The sequence below is a fragment of the Lacerta agilis genome, chromosome Z (genome assembly GCF_009819535.1).
Source record: "Lacerta agilis isolate rLacAgi1 chromosome Z, rLacAgi1.pri, whole genome shotgun sequence".
In the NCBI taxonomy this organism is placed as follows: domain Eukaryota; kingdom Metazoa; phylum Chordata; class Lepidosauria; order Squamata; family Lacertidae; genus Lacerta; species Lacerta agilis.
Window position 1 is genome coordinate 26,644,789 of NC_046331.1, and position 26,954 is coordinate 26,671,742.

The 26,954-nt window shown below is 43.1% G+C and overlaps 1 protein-coding gene across 1 annotated transcript in view; it reads right to left on the bottom strand.

Annotated features, from left to right (window-relative positions):
• BRWD3 (bromodomain and WD repeat domain containing 3) overlaps window positions 1-18,371 on the bottom strand; it is a 71,860-nt gene extending 53,489 nt beyond the window's left edge. The window contains exons 1-7 of the mRNA XM_033138164.1: window positions 18,216-18,371; window positions 18,058-18,116; window positions 17,833-17,862; window positions 16,889-16,948; window positions 2,467-2,617; window positions 1,903-2,001; window positions 550-710 (exon numbers count right to left, since the gene is read on the bottom strand). Of these exons, the coding sequence (XP_032994055.1) occupies window positions 550-710; window positions 1,903-2,001; window positions 2,467-2,617; window positions 16,889-16,948; window positions 17,833-17,862; window positions 18,058-18,116; window positions 18,216-18,249 (594 nt within the window). The 5' untranslated portion in view covers window positions 18,250-18,371. The remainder of the gene's footprint in view (window positions 1-549; window positions 711-1,902; window positions 2,002-2,466; window positions 2,618-16,888; window positions 16,949-17,832; window positions 17,863-18,057; window positions 18,117-18,215) is intronic.
• Window positions 18,372-26,954: the final 8,583 nt, after the last annotated feature.

Sequence of the window (26,954 nt, forward strand, 5' to 3'; positions counted from 1 at the left end):
ACCTCCGGACATGAGTTTAATTGGGTCGTCAGGTCTCATTTGTCCTAAAGACTTTTTCAGCCAAGCCCATTTCAGCCAAATACCCAATACCATATAGATATGACAGCAGGTGTGGGCAGGTAACAGGACTTGGATGAAAGGGTGCCTACAAAGCCCCCTGCACAGGGCTGTCAGTGCTTGGGAAGCACAGTACAGACATTTTTGCAGAACTTTTATTTCAAAATGGGCCAAGTGATTTACGGCTTTACAGCTGGGCTGCCCCATCCAACTGCCAAGCTTGACCCACAAGTGTGTGTAGAGATAAAGATCCAGCCCCCTGGTCAGATCCAGTTCCCCATGTCAAGATCTAAGGTAGATCACAACAGAAGCATTACCTACCACTATACAAATATATGCTAAAATATATGAGGGGTAAATAAGAAATGAAGCCTCAGATGTGCTTGATTTAAAGGTGGTTCCTAGGTCTGAAAAAGGTATTATGAGAGAGCAAAACAACCAACAAACCAAGTCAAGCAATGTTTTGAAATATTGCAGTTTTCTTCAACTCACTGTGAAAATTCGCCTCCCAGTGCGATCAAAGGCTACACAATACACAGAGGATAGATGCCCAAGAATTCTCTTGTGCATCTTGATGTGCTGGTAGAAAGACGAGGGGAACAAATGGCTGAAACGCCCATATCCTGTTGTTTGCTTGGCACTGATTATATTTACTAAAAGCGAGGGAGAAGGGGAAAACACAGTTATCCCTATGACTTAAATTGCTGTAAATCTACTTATCCAACAATAAAACAGAAGTTCGCATGGCAACCATTAGAGCAGCATCAGGTGTAACAACAGGTCTGGCCTACTTATGCTAATATTAGTTGAAAACATGTAAGGCCATCTTGGAAGCAGTCAGGCTGGGTGCAAGGGGACTACAGAAGCTCCACCCTCACACTGAAAAGCCCTTACACAGTATAAGGGCTGTTACAATGTGTTGGCATCAGTAGTATGCCATCTGGTATGTAGTATGGCATCTGGCAGTGCCAGGTTTATGGTCTGCAGAGCCCTGTGTATGGTCCTCCATATTCTTGTGCTCAAAGCTGATTTCACCAAAACATGCTGGGTATTTCACTATTTTATTAAACATATTTAATGCCATTTTGAACACTGCCTCTCTTTTTCCTTTTTCCTGCTCTTGCTTATTTTGTTAAGCCTCCTACTACTGCCATTTAAAACTGTTCTTTTCAAAGTTTCTGTTTTTTTAAATAAGCACTTTTATTTTTGAGCCAGGCTTCACATTCTGCCCATTATACACATACATACCCAAAGTTGGGTTTTGATATTTTTTCTGTTTATAAACAAAATTTAAAATTATTGATTCTTATTAACGTTTTGGGGTTTTATTTTTATTTTTCTCAGTAGAATCATGTAGTGTTATCTACTCCCACCATAAGATCTTTTAAAAAGGTCATCTAGATGGTGATGCAGTGGATGCAGTTTGCTCACAATCAGGATTTCATTTACTGCCATATTTTAGCACCTACAAATTTCTTCCCAGGGTAAACTTTAAATTAAACAAATTCCCCCAGACAAACATGTCTACAGAATGAATAATCCTGCCTTTACAGCAAGAGATTAGATAGATGTATTTTTGTCCTTTCCATTTTTTTATAAAACAATTTTTTTCTTACAGGAAAAATAAGTGCATATTTTAATGCAGTCTACATGTACCATGGCAGGAATTGCTGATGATCCTAATAATGTTCTAGCTGGGAAAAAATCACTTGGCCCATTATATTAATGCTCCTTCTATGATGCCATAAATCTAAGTTAACTTTTGGGCTAAAGAAAAATTTCCAATACAAAAAGCCACTCCATAAATAATAAACATGCACTTAAACACTGTAAGTTATTCCTTACCCACATTTGGTGGTTTTGAATAGTTTGAAGGTAGTTCAGGGGGCCTTCCTCTGTGGAGAGCTGCAAATGCTGATACTTTCCAAGGTGTGTACCTACAGTCTGTGTGAATAAGATTCAAAGCTGGTAAAAATCTTGAGCTGAATGCTTGAGCTCTACAACCAATTCTGCTTTGTTTTGCCGGAACTATGAAAGCCATGACTTCTCTGAACTCGTTCTCATCCCTCCCTTCTCTGCAAAGCTATTTCTGGGAAATGCTTGTACAGTACTAATTCCAAAAGGAAAGAAATTTCAGGAAAAAAAGCTTTCATGAGACACAATGTTGTCTGTTTCAACGTTTCATTTCAACTAATTACTGTACTTTCTTTCTGCCTATTTGCCCATTTATTTTCAATGTTAACCAGAAATGCAATTTACATTAAAACAAACACAAAATAACACATTTTTATTGCTTGCTTTATGTATGGTAAGCTTTTTTAAATAGAAAGTTAAGCCACTTCCAGGGCCTCTGTAAAATGGTACTAGAGGTTTTAAAATATGACAAAGGAAAAATGCCACATATCTTACCTTTGGCTGCCCTTAGTAATGACTGCCGTCCCACTCCCAGCAAAGTCTGCACCCCAAGCACACTCTGTGGGATCTCCTTATCCAATAAAGGTCCAATGCGTTCACAGATTTTTAGAAGATAGTCTGGAGGAATGTGAGCATTGGCTGCCACCTAAATTATTTTTTAAAAAGATAATTAATGTTAGAGCTCTTCTTCTATTTCCCCAACATATCAGCATTTTTCAGTTTTTTGAGCGCCAAGCTATTTATCTGACTACAAAGTGGAGGGAAATGTCCTATACCCCACACCTAGCACAGACAGTACCTCAAAATACAATGCAGTAAAAGATGAAAGGAAGCAGCACATCTGCACCAGCAGTGATGCAGGTACAGCCTTTATATTCACTGCAATTGAGGAGGCATTTGTTTCCAAAGTGCTTAACTTCCCAAGACTGTTAGGAATATTAAAAAAAATAAGCTAGAAAGCTTAAGAGGAAAAGCAAAAACAAACAAACAAACAAACCCACCCAAAACTCTGCTCAGTTCCTAAACTGCTGTGAATAGCCGTCTCCTTTGAACTACTGCTCTCAACCCCACCATTCTCAGGTAAAGAATCTACTGACACAGAGGACATCTTGGAACAGAAGGAGGGTTTGCTCTCAGAATCGGTCTTAAATATCCCTATCTCCTTGGGAGTTCCAGTATCAGAGAAGACTGTGATGCCAGTGCCTCTCTGGCTTACATTCCTCAGACTTCACGGAATCTAATTTGGAGGCCACCTAGAACTTTGGCCTCCCTCATGCCTTTTAAGAGTTGAGACTCTGTTCATGGAGCAAGGAATGTTGCTCAGAGGAAGCTGCAATCCTCTTTAACGCTGTCTGGGTTGGAGCAACATTCAAACCTGCCCTGTCCAACCGCCACTCAGAACTGCCCAACTTGTTTGTTGCCTTTTGAATTTTGATCCCTGCTTTGCCTATTCTTACTTAAATTGACTGACCCTCTGCTTGTCTGTCCACCAACCTTTCCTTGACCTGACTTTGCTTCCTAGTTTTAGAACCGGTGCTGGCAGTATGTGGCCTGTTGTTCCTAGACTCTGTGCCAAGCACGAAGGCCACACATTGGGCAAAACCCCAATTCCACGGCTGGTACCGCTGCCTAGGACACAACACAGTAATTGAGCTAATACAGTAAGCCTGCAACTTGTGTACATTCAAGTTTACACACATGGCAAAAAAAATTAAAAATAGAAAGGAGACAGAAAGGGGCAGATTGCTAGGAAAAATGGCATTGGCAATCCCAGCTCCCATTGAATCCAATGGGTTTCAACTATACACGATTCTGGCTTTAGGCACGATCTGCGGAATATAACCACATAAGTTGAAAACTTACTATACAAGATTCTCTGAATGTGCAGCAAGTCCCAACAAATCTTCAACCCTCCTCCCCCAACAAGTCTCTGACTATGTCTTGATTCAGGCATTACACCAAACTGCAACTTGTGCTTCCAAATGAATAGGCGAATAGGAATTTGGCAGCTGCTTATCTGCTTTCATAGAAATCTACCTCACACCAGATCAGACCATTTGTCCATCTAACCCTATGGCCTCGTACACACTGAAAAAGCCATGATTAATAGCTTATCAAGGTCAAAAACTGTGCCAGAGCATACTGCCTGGTTGCTCCTGCTTCACTCCTCCCCTGGTGATCATAAAGCCATGGTTTGTTCTTGGCTTGCTGATCATACAGGTGAAACTCGAAAAATTAGAATATCGTGGAAAGGTTCATTTCTTTCAGTAATTCAACTTAAAAGATGAAACTAATAGATGAGATAGACTCACGACATGCAAAGCGAGATATGTCAAGCCTTTATTTGTTATAATTGTGATGATTATGGCGTACAGCTGATGATAACCCCAAATTAACAATTTCAACTTTGGGGTTTTCATCAGCTGTACGCCATAATCATCACAACAAACAAAGGCTTGACGTATCTCGCTTTGCATGTCATGAGTCAATCTCATATATTATACTCCAGTAGCTAATGAAAACAATTGCTTACATAAATGGACTTTTCCACGATATTCTAATTTTCCGAGTATCACCTGTAGTTTCTTGGGGAGAAAGAAACCACAATCCTGGTTCAGATGTAACTACAAATAAAGGCTTCATGGCTTGTTACTTCTGTCTGTGCCAGTGGAGAAGCAAAGTGGGAGTACCCTGGCAGCAGGCACTACCGGTAGCAGTATTGCTCAATCCTGCAAAGCCATTGGCCATGGTTTATCATTATGTGTGAACTAAGCTTCTGACTAGCAGTGACTATTTCTTCTTGGGCAGAAATCCTTTCCCAGCTCTGCCATATGAGCTTCTTTTTAAACAGAGATGACAGAAACTGAACCCGTTAAATTCAAAGTACATGTCACCAAACTTTCACTTTTAATCTGCTCAGAAGTCCCATTTCTATGGTATGATCAACTCAGAAGATGGAACTATGTTCATAGCTATGATTGGACAATTCAGGTATCAGGGCAAACGATAATTAAATCAAAACACAATTTGATATTACATAAATTTATATCAAGGAACCAGCTGGTTGAGAATATCTGAACCATATTTAAAAGATTACAAGTGTTCCCCCTCTTCCACTGCACACACCAAACTAAATTGCATTTAAATGTCACTGTTAATACTAACCAGGGCTTGAGACAGGTTTTGAAGAAGTGGTATCTGCATATCATTTCAACTGTTTAAAAACTTATTTTTTTACCATCCCTAACACCAGTAAGTAGCATTTCTGTTCAAGCTGTAAAGTAAATGAAGTTTGGAAAGACAGTATATATAGTGTCTGCCAATAATTATAAACTTTACAGCCCTCAATTCCCCTGTCAGCATACCCTGAGTAGAGACAACATGGAGAAAGCCAATCTCTAATACTGAACAGATTTTTTTTATGATAGTGAATTAAACATCGAGTTACACATATAATTCTTCTCTGTGCAGACAAAACAGAAAAGGGAGTTAATTCTTACTTACAGCTATTTCACATTAAAATGGTTGCTTTTGCCTCTATGTGATCCTTCATCAAGTAGGGAATTATGTGGGGAAATGTACTTTACTGAAATATCCATGATTTTGGAAACTCCAAGAAATGCAACAATAAAGGTATTCACACAAGCAGAATGAAACAGGCTTGTTGTAAAGGTCATAGAGCAAATATGCAACCAACATACTAATACTAATACTAATGATGATGTAATTAATAATAATAATAATAATAATAATAATGATGATGATGATGTATTTCTTATACCCTGCCCATCTGACTGGGTTGCCCCAGTCAACAGGAAAAACAACAACAGCAAGAACACCAAACATTAAAAGCTTCCCAAAACAGAGCTGCCTTCAGATGTCTACCAAAAATTATATAGTTGTTTAACTCTTTGAAATCTGCTGAGGACATTCCACAGGGCAGGTGTGACAACTGAAAGGGCCTTCTGAATGTTTCCCTGTAATTTCACTTCTCACAGTGAACCGACAGACAGAAGGCCCTTGGAGCTAGAACTCAGTGTCTGGTCTGAATGATGCGAATGGAGAGGCTCCTTCAAGTACAGGCAACAGCCAATTTATGCAAGTCCAATTGGTGCGTGATCCCATATGAGTGCATGCTGCCAAACCAAATGTGACCCTAAAATGTCACTAAAAGAGCAGAATGGGGAAAGCAATGGGGTGGGGTAGAATGCTTTACATGGGCCCTGCCAACATAAGCAGGGCTCCATGCAAAATATGGATTGTCTGTATACAAGGCTAGAGTCCTGTACTACTTTGAGCACACGAAAACCAGTAGAAAATATTGCCATGATATGCAGAATTTAAAATAAGGGTTTTGTATTTTTTTTAAATGGTCTGAAGTACAAACATAAAACCTAATCTGACAATAATATTTGTATATTTATCTACTGTAATCTTGGTCCACGTTAACATTTGCACATGGCAGAAATACTACAAAAGACACCACTTCGTGTTTCTTATAAAAAGGACAATATTGTCATAGACATCTTGCAGTTGGGGGAGAGGAGGGAGGAGAGAAAGATGTACCACTCCTTGTTTATCTGTTTGCTTTGTAACACAAAAAACCTTAATAAGTTTTTTACAAAGACAATATTGTGGGCTTCTTTTGCCTCTCTGGACATGGGACGACCACAACTTCTAACTTACAGATTGATTTGCAAAGGGTCTCTATGCACAAAGGACCCAGAGACCCTTGCAATATACAAGTGTTGTATTTTTTTCCACGTAAGTAAATGGCTGCCAATTTTTATTAGGAGTATTTTGGAGAATACTGCAAAAGGAAAAGGAAAACATGTCCTCTACCCATGATGCTGAGTTGCCTGGCTCTTGATGTTGGGGATCCTGCAGGCCCGCCTTCTCCACTCAACACAAATACACATTTAAAATCAATGGTAGTAGTTAAACTGAAGTACAGTAGTTAAACTGAAGACTCAACACAACTGAGTTGCCTGCATTCTAAAAAAGTTAGCTGATCATCTTCCAAACACAAGGAAACATTCTGAACGAAAGTAGTTTCTAACTGTCTCATTCTGAAATCATGTTTCCCTCCCTTGCTCATTAACAGTCGTATCTTGGTTTTTGCACAGCTTAGTTCTCGAATATTTTGGCTCCCGATCACTGCAAACCCAGAAGTGACTGTTCCAGTTTGCGAACTATATTTGGAAGCCGAATGTCCAACGTGGCTTCCTGCAGCCAATCAGAAGCCACACTTTGGCTTCCGAACGTTTTGGAAGTCGAATGGACTTCCAGAACAGATTCTGTTTGACTTCCAAGGTACAACTGTATTAGGAACATTTGGATATTCTCTTCACACAAGTTAAAATACATTGCGTAATCAAATTTTGCATTTTAATGTTATTCCAAATTCTAACATTTACAGCTTTTTAAAATTCATATAAAATGTGGATTCTCATAATTCTCACAAGATTATATAATTTAGCAGTGAAGTTGTCTCTTACTATTTATTGTTAATTCACAAAGAACTAAGGGTGACATACATAGGTCTCCCATTTTTCCCTTCACAACACCCCTATGAGGTAGCTTAGGGTGAGAGAGTGCTGCTTGCCCAGGTAGGAATTTAAACCAACAAAGTTAGGAATGGATAACCCTTTTCAGTCTGACAGGCTGCATTTCTTCCTGGGCAACCTTCTGGGGACCACATGCCAGCGGTGAGCAGGTTCACAGGCAAAAGTGGGTGCAAGTAAAAGTCATCATTGTTCAAGACAAAACCACTCATGGAGGGTGTGAAGCAGGGCCTGTGAGGGATGTGGCTTGAGGATAGCCCCAAGAGCCAGACAAAGAGGACTAGAGGGGTGCATTTGGCCCAAAGGCCTGAGGTTCTCAACCCTTGGTCTAAGGCAAACATTCTCTAGCAACTTTGCCACACCAGCTCTCTTGCAGACAAGGGAGGGGGGCAGGGATAACAGATTCAGAACAGCAACTTGCCTAAGGTTACCTAGTGAATCATGCGGCTAAGCTAAAATTTGAACTACGGTACACCCTTCACAGCTTACAAAGTGTGTTAAACCAGATCTCAGCAAGTATCTAGCAATTTATATCCCACCTTCCCAATCATAACAAATGCCCAAAGTAGCTTATAATACCGTGTTCCTTAAAATCCAAAAGCTACATAAAAAGCTACAGTAAGTTAGGAACAGCAGTAAAACCCAGGGCTTATAAGTGTCACAAGTATGCTGAATCAGTGGGCACATTTGCACAACCCAATCTTGGATTAATGGCAAGCAATAGACAGCTGCTCACAGCCCCTTTCTTGTGCCCAGATGACAAGACCCCATTCTCGGCCTCACTGATGTGGTCCAAAAGAAAGCAGAGTACTACGTTTGGTACAAGCTTGGCTGCAGGAGTTGCCAGAAGGAGGTTATAAGGCACCATCCAACCGTATTTGTGCAAGATTTGGTTCAGATATTCCTTCTCCTAGATGGGCTACTTTCCCAGACTGACAAGCCCCATCTGCCCCCTCACTTCTGCCTACAGCATGTGCAGAAACAATTGGACTTACTGTTGGTGCATCGCTCAATCCGCCACAGCCTGTCTTTGCATACAAGGGAAATCTCTAATTCACCAAAGGTTTGAGAGACCCATTGGCTACCCTCACCTGGTTTACCCCGTCAGTTGAAGCAGTTTCCCAGATGTAGCCAGTTTTGCATGCTGACAGCTTCTAGGAACCACAGGTGAGAGCTGAGTGCAGGGTGGAGACCAAAGGTGGACAAACTACCCCCCCAAGAAGCACAAAGTGTTCCCCACCAGAGGTACTACTTCACATAAGATCATTATAATAAAAAACATCAGAGCACTAGCCCTTTCGTTAAAAACAGTGAGTTCCCAAGGATTTCTTTAACTTTTAAAGCTACAATGTAAATTTGTGACTCATGGCAAGAAATTTCTTGAATAAATGCTGCTTGTTAAGTAACACTAACCTACAGCGAAGCACATTTAAATCAAAGGCTGGGAAAATACTACATAGTAGCACCATTTTCGAAGAAATATTTTTATGAAGGTAAAATGATTTCCAGTTGTGAAAAACAACAATAAATCCCCAGAGCACTAAAGCTGACAAATTCCTTAGCTAAGGTATTTCTTATATCTTGTTGATTTTTTTATTGGCATATCTGAACTGACATATTCACAAGGAGAGATAATTTGCAAAAAATATCGTGTTTAAGTCTCTGTTCCTCTTTTTAAAGAACCATCTACACAGATTTAACACTGATACCTGAAAAAATAAAATTATCTGGCATAGAAATAACTTTTTTGATTTTTCAATACCTGGCCTGAAAAACAATATAAAGTTTAAAAGGATAGAATAAAATAGCTCTACCAGCACACATTTGTGTGTGTGTACTCTAGGCTTGCCATACGTCCGGAAAATTCCAGACGTGTATGGAAATTGGATGCCTAAAATGGCATCGCGGGGAATATTTTTCTAGGGTTTTTTCCAGGTTTTTTTTTGGGGGGGGGTGCATGTCGAGGGCTCTAGCTGGCCACTGCCTCCCTCACTTGGCCATGCATAGCTGCCCTGTTGGAGAACCACTTCTCTGAGATACAGGTGACGTGCTAGGTAGCAGCGGTGCTTCAGCATGTGGCAGCGATGCAGTATCCTAAGTGTGGCGGGCTCTTGCTGCGGCCGCAGTGCCAGCACCTGGCATGCCTTTCCCAGGCAAGCCTTTCAAAGTCTGCCTGCCCACTCCTGCCCGATGGTTCCCACCATTTCCTGCAGGTAAAAGGGAGGAAATGTGGGCTCGTGTGTGTGAAAGAGTGTGTGTGTGCGCTATATAGTTGCAGATCTTTTGGTGTTTTCTAAAAAGAGCTCAACAATTTGGGGGGTGTCTGGATTTATACTTTTTGAAATATGGGAAGCCTAGCATGCTCTCTCTCTCTCTCTCTCAAACACACACACACACACACACACACACACACACACACACAGGTTAAGTTAGATCAGGGATAGCAGACATGATACTTTCCGGACATTTTGGATTAAAAACCGTTAGCCCAGGCCATCATGCCTGATGGTTAGGCATCATGGGAATTATAAGTCCAAACCATCTGGAGGTCACCATGCTGACCACCCGTGAAGCTAGATGAGTAGATAATCCTACCCCAACATTCTAAAAAGCAGGAGAGATGTAGATTTCTACTGCCAAAGGAACACCTGTATTCTACTATTCAATAAGGAGGTTTTTTGTCTAGCTAAGTATCACATGTCTATGCACCAGGCGTACAAGTTACTCCCCTCAGAAAGTTCAATGCTCCCAACTTCACAAACAAGGACTTAAGATGAACCTGCTGCATCAGGGAGAGTGCTGTTGTGCCAGGTCCTGGTTGCAAGCTTCCCACAAGGATTTAGTTGTCCACTATAAGAACAAGAAGTTTGACTAGATGGCCCTATGGCCTGATCCATCAGATCTCTTCTTATGTTCCTATCAGGCCAAAGGTCTATCAAGTCCACCACACTACTTGGTACATTGGTCAACATGATCCATCTAGGAATCTCACAAATTGGAGAATGAAGCAAATAATGACACACACACACACACACAATTCATTCAACTGGTATTCAGAATCATACTGCCTCTGAAGCTCCAAGTTTGTTTCATCTGTGTTGGCTACAAACTATTAATCTATCTGTCAAAAAGCTATCAACGCCCTTTTAAAGATAATTTAAGATAGTGGCCATAATCATATATTATGACAGGGAATCCCATAAATTAATTACATCAGTGTAACCTATACAAGTGATCCCTCTTTTTTATTATTATTCTTTTGTCCTGATAGAATTGTCATAGATAACTGGCCAGATGCAGAATGGGACAGGCAGGAGAATAAAAACCAAATTAACCAAGGTCAGAACAAAAGATAGCTGGATTCTGGTGGCTCAGTACATTTAATGCAGTGCTGCAAATCAATAGTTACCTTAACCATTTGCAAAGTGAACTAAATAGTGCAATTTGTTTTCACCCTGGTATGAAGCCCTGAAAGGGTAGATCAGAGGCCAATTAATCTGTAAATAAAAAGCCACTTGATTCTAGCAAACAGATATGATTGGACAGACATTTGGAGTCCTGGGTATGTCAAGATAAGGAAGAAACAAAACAATGAAGCTGCTTTGTTCTGTAAAAACAGCTACCAGTAAAGAGAATGGGGACAATATTCATGCTTCTTAAACAGGGTTTGTTGTTATGCAGTTGGTGGTCCAACCCCTTTAGCAAGAGGGCTACTGAGTAGCAACAGGGAGTCAGTAGTGGGGATGGTGAGGCAAAAGACCCTGGGCCCAAGCACACATGCATATTGTATAAAGGTACAAAGCCCTTCTTTCGCACCCTGTGAAAATGCGTTTTTTTAAAAAACTGGGCAACGGTGAGCTGCCTGTCTTTGACTATTGAGCCTTCCCCAATCTCCTGCCCCGTTCCCCCTTTGTTTTGACAGATTGGGGGAGGCTCGGGAGTCACAGGTGGGCAGCCCGTAGCCCGGGGGGGCACAAGGCACACAGTTTCTCTGCTAGGCAAGGTGCAAAGCCCTTCTTTTGCACCTTGTGAAACATAAATGCGCAGAGTTTTTTAAAAACTGGGCAATGGCTGGCCACCCGCAACTCCCGAGCCTCCCCCAATCAGTCAAAACAAAGGGGGAAGGGGGCAGGAAATCTGTACCGCCGGATGCCCCCCGTTCCCTTTTGGCAGTGGTGGTGGCGGCAGCAGCATCCAGCAGCCCAGAGCCAGCCTGGTAGCGCAGTTGGCTCTGGCTGGCTTCAGGAGCTGCTTGCGGCCATGGCATCCACCATTTTTCCTCACAGGAAGTTCCAGCAAGGAAAAATGATGGGCACCACGGTAGCGGGCAGCGGGCAGCCCCTGAAGCCAGCCAGAGCCAACTGTGCCACCAGGCTGACTCCAGGCAGCTGAGGCTGCCACTGCCACATTTCTTGGGGACTGATATGCAAATCTGGGGACATTCTGGGGATGGAATTTGTCCAGGAACAGATTTGCAAATCCAGAGACTGTCCCTGGGAACCGGGGACATCTGGTAACCCTACCATAAGCAGAACCCAGAGGTCCCACCTTGAATAAGATATTGGGGGTCCCAAGTAAGCCCTACCCCCACATAATCAAATGATGCAGTGCATGGACACCATCTGAATCAATATTTTTTATGGGGTGGCTAGGATTTGGCTCCTATGGCAGAACCCCATCACCACTAATAGCTTTGGGGCAGCTATGCCTCTAGTCTTCTGAACTAGAGGAAAAGCTGAAACCATGCAAGTTTTACTCAGAGTAGACCCACTGAAATTAGAGGACCTAAGTTTGTCATGTTCATTAATTTTAATAAGTCTACTCTGAGCAGGGCTCACATAGCTGGACTTTACCACTGTCCAGCCTTTCTGGCACTTGTAGCTAATGAATTATATGACATCATGACCATCTAGACTTTTTGCTATAATTTACGTATTATTAAGACACATATACTCTTTATCTGCATTATGAAGGAAATAATACTAACCTCCTTTACCTGGTGCCTGCAAAAGCAACCGAGACAATGTATGCATGTAAAACATTTTTTACACTGAAAATGTGCTACAAAAATATTTAATCCACGATCCTATCTGCACTTGCTCTGCAGTCTTCCTCCAGAGGTACCGGTACCTTTGGTCTCTATTCAGGGCAAGTTAATAATTCAGCCTTATTTGTCTTCTGCTGGTCTGTGAGAATTAAATTTTATATTGCTGTTTTGATTTTGTTTACAAAATTGCCTTTTACTACACATTTTAAATTTAGAACACTACTTGGAGAGGGGCTTCAGTCTGAAAAGCAGTTGAGACTTATTAGAACGTGTTTGCACAGTGTATTGCACACCGTATTGTTATTGTGCTTCTTTGCATATATACTCCAGACTACACCAGTAGCAAACTAGTTTAATTCCCAAATGGCAATGTATTAGGGGCTTTATCTAAAGCAAGAGCATCTGCTCCAGTTTAGATAGTTACGAAAAGTAATAGTAGCTCAGTGAAAAGCATCTGCTTGCCTGCAGAAGGTCTCTTGTTCAATTGCTGCATCTCCAGGCAGGGCTGATAATGTTCCCTGTCTGAAATCATGAAGAGTCACCAACAGTCATTGTAGACAATTGTTTAAGGGTATAAAACAGCTAACCAGGATCCCAAGTATGAAAATGACTATGCTGATGTTGTGCTTGTTTGCCAAAATAACACTATTTACCCTAAGGCTCAAGGCAGTTCTGACTCTATCCTCTGCATCTTCAGAATGGGCCAGGAGTAGTTTGGTAGATGCCTTTTAAGTAGAACTGCAGATTTAGAAGAATCATATCTAGTCAAAAGGCCTGCCAGTATGCAGGGAATCCAGTACTAGCTTTGCATATAAGTCCACAAAGACAAGCACACAAACACCCCAGAGCAAGGAGACTCGGGTCTGATAATCTACTCATCCAGGCAAATGGTCAACAACAAGCCTAACACATCTCCAATAAATTACCATCCAGCTTTTTCTTGATAAGTTTAAAGCACATCTATACATGCATACATATATGTGACGGGGTGAGCTTCCGTTGCTTGGTCCCAGCTCCTGCCAACCTAGCAGTTCAAAAGCACGTCAAAGTGCAAGTAGATAAATAGGTACCGCTCCGGCGGGAAGGTAAACACCGTTTCCGTGCGCTGCTCTGGTTCATCAGAAGTGGCTTAGTCATGCTGGCCACATGACCCGGAAGCTGTACACTGGCTCCCTTGGCCAGTAAAGCAAGATTAGCGCCGCAACCTCAGAGTCATCCGTGACTTGACCTAACAGTCAGGGGTACCTTTACCTTTATATATGCACACAAGAAACTTAATAACTTTAATTATATGATAGGCAATTCTCAGTACCTTCGGAGTGCAGCTCTCAAGATTACCTGGGCAAGGCAAAACAAAAACAAAAACACAACCTTATGGGGTAAAAAATGGTTGCTTAAAAGATATTGCCACTGTTTAAAGAAAATATAACTTGAAGACAGTGCCTTAGCTACGGGGGTGGGGGAGAGGGTGGGTACTAGCATGGTTTTTTGCCCCAGGTGAAGCCTCCAGACAGGCACCATTTAGGCTCACTGCCTGTGTGCATGGAGGTGCCAAATGGGTTCTTTGACCTGGGTGAAAAACAACCTAGTTTCATCCCTGCTTGAACACCTTGCATTGGTCTATTACTACAGCCACATAAATTAAAACCAGGCATGGGTCTGTGAAGTCAGAGATCCAACCTCTAGCAACTCATATTCACAACCATTTTTCTTCCACTATAGAATGTACAAGTGTGCTGAGTGCATGATCATTTCTAATTATAACCACCAGTATTGGTTGAATATATTGTTCACTTGCAGCAATGGAATGGGAGCACCTTTCATTACAGAAAGATTCTGCCATGTAAAATAGGTGTCACAAGTACTGGTAGCAATTGCTATAGTATTTGCTTGTGTAAATATACCAGCCAGTTATTAAAAACAATACTGTATATTCTGGCGTATAAGACTACTTTTTAATCCAGGAAAATCTTCTCAAAAGTCAGGGGTCGTCTTATATGCCGGGTGGAGAATCTGTGGTTGAGTATATCTCAAACTCTATATTTTAACAGGAAAAGTTGGGGGACGTCATACGCCCAGTCGTTTTATACGCCGGAAAATACGGTACTCCTATGTAAGTAATATTTAATACCTATAAAGCTTGATCATTCACTCAGAATCAAAGGAAGTTTTCCTGAAATGAATGTCAGAAATATTTAAGTACCTTGAAAAGTCACAGTGAAGACTTAAGAGCAATTAATTAATCCGTGATCTCCCTAAATTAACTTTATTCCCAGTCATAAAATCAGCAAAAAAAGAAGAAGAAACACAACTTCTTGCTTATAAGAAATTACAAACCCTGCCACACAATTCTTTACATGGTTTTGCATCAGTTGTTTTTCATATTCTAATTGTACTGGCTTGTTTCTGTTTTGCCTTTGCTGGTTTAATTTTCCTGCTGGCATTAAAAAGACAGCGGGTCGGGGGAGAAGCTAGACCTCAAATGGTGGAAAAATTAAACTGGGCGAGGACAGAAGGGTCCATTCAAACCAACTACTGTAAATCATATTCTTAAGTTTCATCTTCCCTGCTTACAAGAGTTTTTCTCTCATATCTAATTTCAAAATCCACACTCAGCAACCTGGAAATATGGAGATATGTTTATATTACCCGGTGAGATGAAATATGTTGCTAAAGACCAGCAGCCCATCCATATTAGCTTCCAAAAAAATAAACTATTAGGTATAGGTTAAGAACTAAGGCAAGGATGAGGAACCCATATCACCCCAGGTGTTGTTAGAATGAAACTCCCATTATTCCTGATCACTGGCCATGCTAGTGAACCATTCCCCATACATGAACTAAGGGATGGAATTAGCCCCAGTGAGCAGCTTCAGATCATCATTTATAATATATTACAATCTGAAGTGAAGAAGTACCCACTAAACAGTTGAACACGCCCAGTGGCCAATATCAGGGGTCCTCAAAATGTCATAGGTAGACAGTGGTCAAAGAGATCCATTCAGCTAGTCCACAATATGACCGCATTAAATATGCATATTTTATTGCTTTCTTTTTCCTTATATTTTATTGTATTACAATATGAATTCTATGGAATGTAAAATGTAATAAAATAATACAAGCTATAAGAAACAAAAAACCAATAAAAATAACAACATCATACAGCATCTAGCACAGTGCATTAGTACAAGGCTAAAAGGGAAAGGAGCAAAATTTTCAGAACTACAAGTTATCTGCAAAAAAAAAAAGAAACCTATGGAATCAAGGTAGACAGAAAACACATCAGTAGTGTTTAGACCAGAGGTGTAACCATAGTCTTCCTTTCCTTAGGTGCCTCTAAATTACCGGTAAACAGAAGTACCAGACATGAGATAGGAGTTTATAATTCAAAAAAAGTAGTGAGCAATTACCCTATCTGTGCTACAGTACCAGCAAAAGCAACCATACAATGTTGACTAACATCATATTCCATATAATGATCGTCACACACAGCAACTGTCATACTCCAGCATTTGACGGCATAGGCCATTTTAGAATCAAAAACAGAAATGTATTCTAAAAATATGTAATATTTTATTCTTAGTAAATCAGTTTGCACTAATACACTTCTCACAACTCATAACTTGATGTGCTACATTATCATCTCACCAGCACAAATTGTTAAAACGAAATGAATCCAAGGTTTGCACAAGGATTGCCTTCCAATAAACTTAGCTCTTTTTAACTCTTCCCTTCTTGGTCATCAAGAATTACCATTCCTTTATTTCTCAAGCAAATATGAATGTTTCCCATGTTTAAAGCAATGTACTTCCATACTGATCTTCATCATTCATAAGCAAAACTTAACATATAATGACTCACTTTATAATTTGTTTACATTCTACATTTTGATCTAAAGTGTAAAAATAAATATCTATCAGCAATAATATATGGCTATGCAGTGAGAGTGTATTTTTCTTTCGAATGCTGCAAAAAAAAAAAAAAGCCACCTCCTCTCTTCAGTTCCTATCTTTAAAGCTGCAACCAATCAGCAAGCAACTCTCATTTGCAAACACGGAACTCCAGCTTGGTAGGTGCAGAATCATTGGCCTGAGCTTTGTACGTGCCCTCAGATAACCCTCCCTGTTCGATTCACACAAAAAATAAACCAGAAATCACTTCCCAAGTGACTAATATTAACATTACTTTTCCTTTCTCCCTTGGCTAGAGTAGAAAAGAAGGGGAAAGGCAATAACTCTGCGATATCTTCCATAGCTGAAGCAACCCCTACCCCCACCTGCAAGTTTAAAAGCCAGGCTTCACTCACCAAATCCTCAAAACTTCTTCGATGCTCTTTGCCTTGCCAATCCAGGCGCCTTGGGATCAACTGAGTGGGGCGGGGGAGGGGGTGCAAGGAAGAGATACAGGTCTTGCAATTAAAAGCGTGTGCGAAATGGGGAAAACAAATGATTCCCTTATCTCCCAACAACTCCCCCACTGATTCTTACAGCTGCATGCCATGTCACTTACACTCTCCAGATAGGTGTAAAGAAAAAAAACTTCTGAAGATAAAGGAAAATAGGTTTACATGTAAAAGCTGTCCTACTTAGTGGTGGGAGAGAGCCCTTTACATTTCATGCAGCTTCTCCTTTGTTGGCCTGGAACAGTTCTTCAGAAAAGAAAGCCTATCTGGCCATTCCACAAAGCCACTACTAGCTCCTTGACCAAAATATACCCACTCTCTCTCATTTGCCACCCCAGGGTGTCCCACAAGCAAGCACTACAAGGGGAAATAATGCTCCTTTCCTGAGCAGATAAAAACTGCATGTCCTGTGTTGTCACATTTGGGGGGGGGGGCGGCGGAAGAAACCAGCATTTATAGTAGCAACACCTCCCTCCCTCTTTCTTTCTTTCTCTTTCTTTTTAAGAGCCAAATGAAAGGTCACCATAAGCAAGCACGGTTTCTTTTTTAATTTGAGACAGCTGCTCCGTGAATAAATATAATCTTAAAACAAAATAAGAGGGGGTGGAGACGTAGGCTTCGTTGCAAAGGTGTGCAATTAATACCTATCCCAACAAGTTCTTCACCGATAGCAAGATTTGTGGGAAGGGGTTACGAACCAGGAGGATATTTGCACGGCTACTGAAGTGAGGTTAGGGGTCAAGGACTGAAGAGGAGACATATATTAATTCGGAATTAATCCACCCCCCCACACACCCACACCCCACACACACCAAAAACCCCACTCAGACCACATGCTGGGACATTACCTGGTGTTCTTCCAGCTCCTCCACCAGCACCTGAGGAAAAAGACATACAGATACACACACAAAGAGCATGAGGGGAAGCAATAGAGGTCCCTTCCCCACAACCCCGACTAAAAAAAAAAAACAGAACCCCATTCTAGAATAAGACCGCCGCCGCCGCCGCCGCCGCCGCCCCCCAACCGACCACCACCACAACCACGCTAGGTTTTGCCCACAAACCCTTCACACCTGGGCAGATTGCTTGCACGGTCCAGACTGGAGAAAGCGGGCAATCAGGTAGTACAGCTCTGAGGAGGAGAAGGAGGAGAAGAAGCCAGGTTAAAGCAGGGAGAGGGAAGCCCAAGGAGGCAGCCTCCGCCTCAGCCCCCGCAGCACCCGAGACTCACCGGCTTCCAGCTGGGTCGGGGCGACCGCCGCCATCCCTCCTCTTTCCTCAGAAGAAGGCCCGTCAGGAAGGAGCACCGGGGGAGAAGGGAAAGACGCCGGGGGCGCCGCCGTCGCTGCCGCTGGTGGGGATGGTCCCTGTCCCAGGAAAGGGCGGGCGGGCGGGCAAGCTGCCTGCCTGCCAGAGGAGCGGCTCCTGTTACGACCGCCTGGAACAGCCCCAGCGGCGGGCTATATATGCTGCTGCTGCTGCTGCCGCACGCCGCCTCATTAGCGCCTCGCCGGCTCCATGGAGCCCCCGCCGCGGAGGAGGGACCGAACCCGTGCCGGCGCTCAGACGGGCTGCTCGCCTGAAGGGGAATGGAGGAGGACGGAGAGAGGGGAGAGACAGCGGCGGCTCCGTAATTACGGGGTGGGGGGTGGGGGAGAGAGAAGGGAAGCAGGCAGGAAGGCTGTTCCGTAGCCGAGGGAGCCTCCGGCCGCGTGGGGGCGGTGGAACAGGCTGGCCTGTGGGAGGCGGCCGAGGCGGCGGTCGGAAGAGGCAGGAAAGGCGGAAAAGGGGAAGCGGACTTGGGCCTAGCGGAGCTTGAGGCCTGCGCGCCCCGAGGGCCTTGGGAGGCCCCCTGATTCCGCCCCTCGGCTTCTCCGGCTTGATCTTTGCCCCAGATTGGGAAGAGGTGGCCATGGTCGTCGGCTTTCAGTTTCAGAAATGTCGGTTGCTCGCTTGCTGCGTTATTTTGTTGATTTTATCCATATACAAAATAAAATAAAATATTATTATTTAAAACCCCATCCATTGTTGTTGTTGCTTTCAGGATTGCAGGGATGCTTTTCCGAGCTCCCGATCCTGCCCTACAATTATCCTCACGCAGCAGCCTCTTGAGGTAGGTTAGGCTGAAAGAAAGAGCCTAACTAGCCGTTGTGGAATGGGGGATTTGAACTTGGGACACCCCCCCCCCCAATTCGGTCTAGGCAGGGCATGTATGGCGATGTCAGAGGAATGTGAAGATCACTTGTCAGAGCTGACAGCATTTTGCACAAGGGAGTTCAAAAAGCACGCATTATTATTAACACTAGGTGTAAATAATAAGGTAAAAGGACCCATGGACGGTTCAGTCCAGTCAAAGGCGACTATGGGGTTGCAGTGCTCATCTCGCTTTCAGGCACAGACAGCTTTCTGGATCATGTGGCCAGCATGACTAAACCGCTTCTGGCGCAACAGAACACCATGACAGAAACCAGAGGACACGAAACCTTCCTGCCACAGACCGCTATCTACTTGCATTGGCATGTTTTCAAACTGCTAGTGGCAGGAGCTGGGATAGGAAATGGGAGCTCACCCCATCGCAGGGATTCAAACTGCCAACCTTCCAATTGGCAAGCCCAAGAGGCTCAGTGGTTTAGACCACAGCGCCAATACACTATGTTGTTGGCATCCATCTATAGAGACAATGGGAGTGAAATCAAACTGCTGTGTTAGCAATGAAACAACCTTTTCAGGGCGCAAGCCTGGGCAGTGTGTGTGGAGGTCCTGGGCTACCCTGACGACAAGATACACACACCCTCGGGCTCGCTAATGTGGTTCAAAGGAAAGACCGGTATGTTTGGCACCAGTTTGGCAGCAGGAGCCTTAGGGACTCCACATATGTGTAGGGCTTACTCCTTAGCCTTTTCTCCCAAAGATGTCCCACGAGGCAGCAGAGGTTTAGGATCAGAGTTTTCCTTCTCCAAGATGCATGGGCATAGCGAGGATTTTTGTTGGTGGGGCATAACCTCAGATTTGTAATGATTTGTATTTATTTATTTGAGGAGCAGCTCCCCCCCCCCCCCAACTATGCCCATGCCTAGATGAGCTACCTTCCCAGGTTGACAGGCCCCATCTGTCGCTCACTTGCTACTATAGCAGGTGCAGAAACCACCTTGTTGACAGTCCACTCAACCCACCAGAGCCTGTTTTCACATGCAGGGGAAGTCCCTAACCAAGGGTTTGAGAGCTATTGGCTACCCTCACTTGCGTTAGCCAGCCAGTCAAATCAGTTTCCTAGGGTGTAGTCACTGTTGCATGCTGACAGCATCTAGGAGCCATGGGTGAGAGCTGAGTACACACTGGGGACCAAAGGTGGGCAAATTACCCCAGAAGGAACACAATGTGTCCCCCCACCAGAGGTACCAACCCATACCACACACCCCCTTTTACACTATAGGCATTGCACAATTGAGATATGAGTGGGCTTTATTTTGGGAAATACTGGTTTCTGTGTGTGCATTGGGTTTGTATGTGTGTCAGCTGATGCACAAATAATTGAAATGACTAACATTGGGTAGGCAGACCCCTCGCTTAAGAAATGTTCTAATTTCAAGCAGAATGGCAAAAATTCTGAAGCAGGGTTTCTTAGCTTTCCATTTCTAGAAATATTTTTAGTGTAGTAGTTGCTAATATATTAGTCTAAGAGCAAAATGAGGATTGGAGGTGCTGCCTTGATTGAAGTATACGCCTGCAAATGGGCATGGGCATAGCAGGGATTTTTGTTAGGGGGCAGGCTTTTGTTGGGGAGCAGAACCTCAAATTTGTATTGATTTTTATTGATATTGATTGATTTGTGGGGCAGCTGCCCCTTCTTGGTTATGCCCATGGGGTGGGGTGTTAGTCTGAATACCTGGGCACTCCTAATTCCTGGATCAGACAGGCCAACCTGATAATCACCTGGGAGATCAGCCAGTAACAAAGACAAGGGGAAGATAATGGGCCATTAAGAAAGACAAATGGAAGGGGGCCATCCCTCAACCCAGAGTTCATTTGGAAGACAAAAGAGAGTTTTGAAGTAGAGTTTTAAGCATTGCATTTAGGACTGGAATTTTTGCATGATGTGAGCTGAGTAGGAGGCGAGAGGTAAAGTGGGAGTCTGTAAAACACAACAAGTTGGGGAGGGAGAGTCAGAGCCATGGCTGAGGTCACTTTGAAGCCAAGGTTGCATGCAGCTATAGGAGAAGCAGGACCTTCTTATTTATTCTTTGCTTCTAATTTCCCCCACCCATTCCTTTATTTTGAACATTTTCTTCTTTTGCTTCTTTTTCACTTCACTTCTTTAAATTTGAAAACTTCCAGCAAATTTCCAAGCAAAAATATGACAGTTCTGATTCATATCAAATATGGCAGCATCCACTTTGCTCCTCAGGGTGCCACTCCCATTTTCTTGCCCACTGTTGAAAGGTAGACACTACTTCTCTGCCTGGTGCCACATCAAAAGATGCAGCATCCCATCAAGTTAACAGCTGAATATTTTTCATTTGCAAAGTAACAAAAAAGCTGATTTGTGGTGAATGTGGAATAGTAGGAAAGGAGGTATCCAGAAATACCAAAAGGAAAAGGAAGTGGGTTTAGAAAGAAGGAAATTAAAGTAAGGGAGTATTCATTCAAAGGATTACATAAATATTGGGGGGACACCACACACACACAACCAATTCCTTCTCATAATCTAGAATATTTCTTCAGTTGGTTTGCCACATACCATAGTTTTCGCTCCATAAGACGCACTTAGTTTTTAGAGGAGGAAAACAAGGAAAAAAATATTCTGAATCAAATGTTGTACTAAACTGGTTTTTAATAAACAACCTGCCCCCCCCCCCAATATTTTATTAAAGATGGAAGAGGGAGGGAAGGAAGGAAGAGACAGGGAGACCTCACATTTGTGGGTGTCTGTGGGTGACGCTGTGACGCTGGAACTCTGGAGCAAGAGGAGGAGCTGCACACAGTGTCAAGCAAGCAGACAGGCAGCCGCTTACACGCTGTGCGTGAGAGCCGCGCACAGCGTGTAAGCGGCTGCTGCTTTTCTTCCTGTACAGCAAGCAGGGAGGAGGGGTGGACGGGGCTGCCGTGCGTCCCTTCTCCCTGCTCACTATACAGCAAGAAAAGCGGCAGCTGCTTACAATCTTTACAGCGAGCGAGCGAGCAATGGAAGCCATGGCTCCGGCGGCAGAGGCATCCCTCCGCTTGCGACTGCAGCGGCAGCCGAAGGATCCCGCTGCTGTCCAGTGCTTTTGCTCCATAAGACGCAAAGACATTTCCCCTCACTTTTTAGGGGGGGAGTGTGTCTTATGGAGCGAAAAATACAGGTACTTCCAGTGCATGGTGATCATATTGCTAAATATGTCAGACCCTCCAAGTGTCCCTGTTTTCCAGGGATGTCCGTGATTTAGAGAAGCTGTCCTAGTTTCTGATTTGAGCCTGGAATGTCCCGCTTTTCCTTAGGATGTCTGTACTGTATTATCATTGGAGAAATGTTGGAGGGTATGGTAGGGTGTCCCTTTTTCATGAGAGAAATGTTGGAGGGTATGGAGTTATCCAACCCCCCAAGCCGCCTGAAGGCAATCTTGTATAGTTTTTTTTTTAATATTGTATGTTTTATTGTTTTTAAATGTGTTGGAAGCTGCCCAGAGTGATGGGGCAATCCAATAAGATGTGTGGGGTATACATAGTGGAAATATTATGGAATGGGGCACCCCTGCTTTCATCAGAGAAATGTTGGAAGGTATGTTATGCCTGTTCTTTCTCCCTTTTTCATGCTTCATACACTAACAAATTAGCCTGTATCTGTTATTATGTTGGTTTTTCATTATACAGTATAGTTTACTTATAGCATTGTTCTGATTATTAAGGTTTCATGTAAAATCCCCCCCCCCAATAAATCTTGGGACCAATAATGCAGAAATGCTGTGAAGCAGTTGTTTCTGAAGAAGAGGCTCATAGCAAATTGCTTATTCTAAGACATTCAATAATTTCAAAATATCAGCCATATCCCCAGGAGCTAGGTTTGATGCTCTAAGTTGTGCATTTTATACTCAATAGGTTGCATGGCATCCATTTTTTTTTTATTGATACCTACTCTACAGACCGCCCCCGACAGCCCCGTTTTGTGTGGCAGCCCCTCTTTTTGTACAAGTGCCCCGGGGTTTGGGGTTCTGTTTTTTTTTTCCCCCGGCTGCAGCAGCAGCATTGGGAAGGAGATGTGGGGGCTCCTTCCGAAAGCCGAGTTAGTGGTTCCTAAGCTCTGTGAAGAAGACGAGTGGACTCTAGGACCCTGCAGAGCCCTCCTGCCTGAAGTCAGGCAAGCCCATCCTCTCCCAGCTTACGCTTCCATAGAAAGACCATCGGGATCTCTGCTATCCCTTCCCCTCCTGGCTTGGAAAGGCACCCTCGCCACAGGAAACCTTCAGGAAGCGGCATCCTCAGTGACTTCTTTCCTCTACGACCCTCCAACGGTGCCGCTTCTTTCTTATTCTTTAACTCCATCGGGGATTCTTACTGTGTCTCCTCCATCACCATCCCAAGAGCGCCGGTTCACACACACACGCTTAAGCATATTGATGTTTATTTTATTTTATTTCTCCTCCACCACCATATCGTTCAATGTGGAGGGCTTGCGGCTTGTTCTTTGTTTTCCGCTCCAGAAACTAAAAGGGGATGGGGGAAGGGACCAAAATCCTCTTGCAAATGCAGCCCTCCAAAAATTATTTGGCTACCTGAGCCCAGCATGGATGGAGCAAGGGTGGATGTACTAACTTGCCAATTGATTCTTTGGAGTGCTTTAATTAAGTGCCTGCTTGAGGGGGGCGGGGTGCACGGGCAATTTGCAGTTGTTTTTTGTTTGTCTGCCTGTCTATTGAAGCCCATCACCAGTCATATTTGCAAATTTACTTTGAAGTAAGTAACCTTAACGAGTTAAGGTTTTGCTCCCAGGCAAATGCTCAGGACTGAGCTTCAGGGCTGCATTCCGAATCTTTTGCATGCTCACATAAGAGTAAACCATTGATTGATCTCAAGAGTCTTTGCAGTAAAAGCATACAGAATTGGGCTGCTGATCTTTTTGGCCCTGGCCTTTCCTGCTCCCTCTTTCCGCTCCTGTGAAAGGTGACTTTGAGCCGCCTTCCCTCTTTCAGCCTAACTGGCAAATACATGTAGAATATATGCATTTGGAAATTAAGATGCAGATTATGTTGATGACTGGGCTGCTGTCAGTGCAAATTACAATTGCTGGGTTGAGATATATTGTGATGTATTTTAAGTATTGCTTTTAACGAGCTTGTTTTTGTTGTTCTTTATTTTATAACTGATTTTTAAAATGTTATAAGCCACCTTGAATCCAAAATTTGGCAGGATAGAAATATATTGCATAATTAATAAAATAATATAAGAGGCTGTGGGTTGGAATCCATGTACATTACTTTTGAGTTTCTTGGAGGATAAACAATATACAGATTTAGTAAGAATAGCATAATTTGACATCTCACTTATATTAGTGTGGCTCAATATTAAGAGTACATATTTTTAAATGTGTGGTTTTTAAAGCACAAAATATATAAGAAATAGATCTACACTAACTTATAGAGGAGTAGTGAGCAGAGCTTCATACACAAAGAGCTGCATATACGCAAGAATGAATTCCAATAGGGACAAATGTAAGGTTCTACACTTAGGCAGGAAGAACCAACTAAACAAACGTTAAGGTGAGAGACACCTGGCTTACCTGAAGCAGGCTACACGTTAAAAGGATCTAGAGCAGTGGTTCCCAATTAGAGGTCCAGGAACCCTTGGGAGTCCTTGGAATGCACTCAGGGGGTCCACAGCCACATCCCTTGCCTCCCCCCAACTAAATTTTTGTCATTTTTGCATGGTAATATCACAAATTTTATGTTTTAGCACTAAAACAACAATACACTGGCCAAAATATCCTGGCAAAAATGCGATAACAATTTTGACTCTGTAATATGCAGCAATACAGGGGACGCTCAGGTTGCAAACATGATCCGTGTGGGAGGCACGTTCGCAACCCGCAGCGTTCGCAACCCACAGCGTTCGCAACCTGCAGTGCTGCGTCTGCGCACGCGTGGGTTGTGACTCAGCACTTCTGCGCATGCGCAAGTGCCAAAACCTGGAAGTAACCCGTTCCAATACTTCCGGGTTTGGCGCGGTGCGCAACCCGAAAACACACAACCTGAAGCGTCTGTAACCCGAGGTATGACTGTATATCACTCCTCATGCGAGGGAGGGCAGTTGATTTCAATACACCACCGATATGATGATAAACAGGGCAGCTGATCACTCTCAGTTCAAGGCACCATGGCACTATTTCCCCCTGGCACTGAGGTGGAGCGGCTGTTCAACAGAAGCATAGTGTCCAGCTCAAGGGAAGTAATAGTACCACTCTATTCTGCCCTGCTCAGACCACACCTGGAATACTGTGTTCAATTCTAGGCACCACAATTTAAGAAGGATGTTTACAAGCTTGAACGTGTGCAGAGGAGGGTAACCAAGATGATCAAGGATCTGGAAACCCAACCTTATGAGGAACTGTTGAGGGAATTTGGTATGTTTAGCCTGGAAAAGAGACTGAGAGGAGATATGATGGCCATCTTCAAATTAGTGTTTGACATTAGCTGGGTGCCAGGCAACCAAGTGAAGATGCCTGGGCTCCAGGACAGCATCTGACATCGCCATATAGAGGTGAACAACGTTATAGTTAATTGTTGTCTTCACTTACCGCACCCCACTGCCCTGCTCACAGTTGTGAAGAATATTCTTACGTTATGAATGGTTTGTGTCACCATTTTTATGGTATAGTTGTAAATCATAGAATTGCAAGAGATCCCGAGGGTCATCTAGCCCAACCTCCTGCGATGCAGGAAGGTAAACTAAATATTACATGGCAGGAGGCCATCCAACACATGTAAAACACAATTCAGTAAATACTGCTAGTAGTAGTGTAGTATTATGAAGCTGCTTATACATGTATACTGAGTTCAGCCATTGGCCCATTGAGTCTAGGACAATGTATGACATGTAGAGTATCTCCATGGCTGTGCTAACAGGCAACTGCTCTCTGACTTTTTTTCAGTGGGTGAAGCGGGAAGTCATGGCAAACCCCACCATGTGCACTGGGGGGGGGGGGAGAGAATGTGTTGTAGTTCTGTCATTCTTAAAAATGACTCTGTGTGTTCATACCCTCCAACATTCCTCAGATGAAAATGTCCCTATTTTCACAAAAGGGATGAAGGGCAGGATATAAATCTACACTGTTAATAAATGAATAGCCTTATATCCAATATTTAGCCTTTTATCTTAGTTGATAATGCCTCTTGCTTACATGGATGGAGGTTTGTGTGTACATGTGTGTGTGTTTGTGTAGGAACCTGTGACTTTTGTGTGGCTGGAATTGAACCTATTATAGTAAGGTTAGAGTCACATTTGCCGTTCCACCTATTTTTGCCTCTGGATTGCCTATCACTGCCATGTGGCCTCATCCCTGGCCAAGATTCAGTATGATGTACAGTCACTATATCATGTGTGCTCACATGACAGCTGACTGGCACTTTCAGAGCTAAATGCTGAGTGAAATTCTCTCCATTAACTGTGGAGGATATGCCCTACTATAATAAAAGCAATAAGATAATATAACGTGCTGACAAATAATAATAATAATAATAATAATAATAATAATAATAATAATAATAATTTATTTGTACCCCGCCCATCTGGCTGGGTTTTCCCAGCCATTCTGGGCGGCTTCCAACAAAGATTAAAAATGCATTAAAAATGTCACACATTAAAAACTTACCTAAACAGGGCTGCCTTCAGATATCTTCTAAATGTCAGGTAGTTGTTTATCTCTTTGACATCTGAAGGGAGGGCGTTCCACAGGGCAGGTGCCACTACCGAGAAGGCCCTCTGCCTGGTTCCCTGTAGC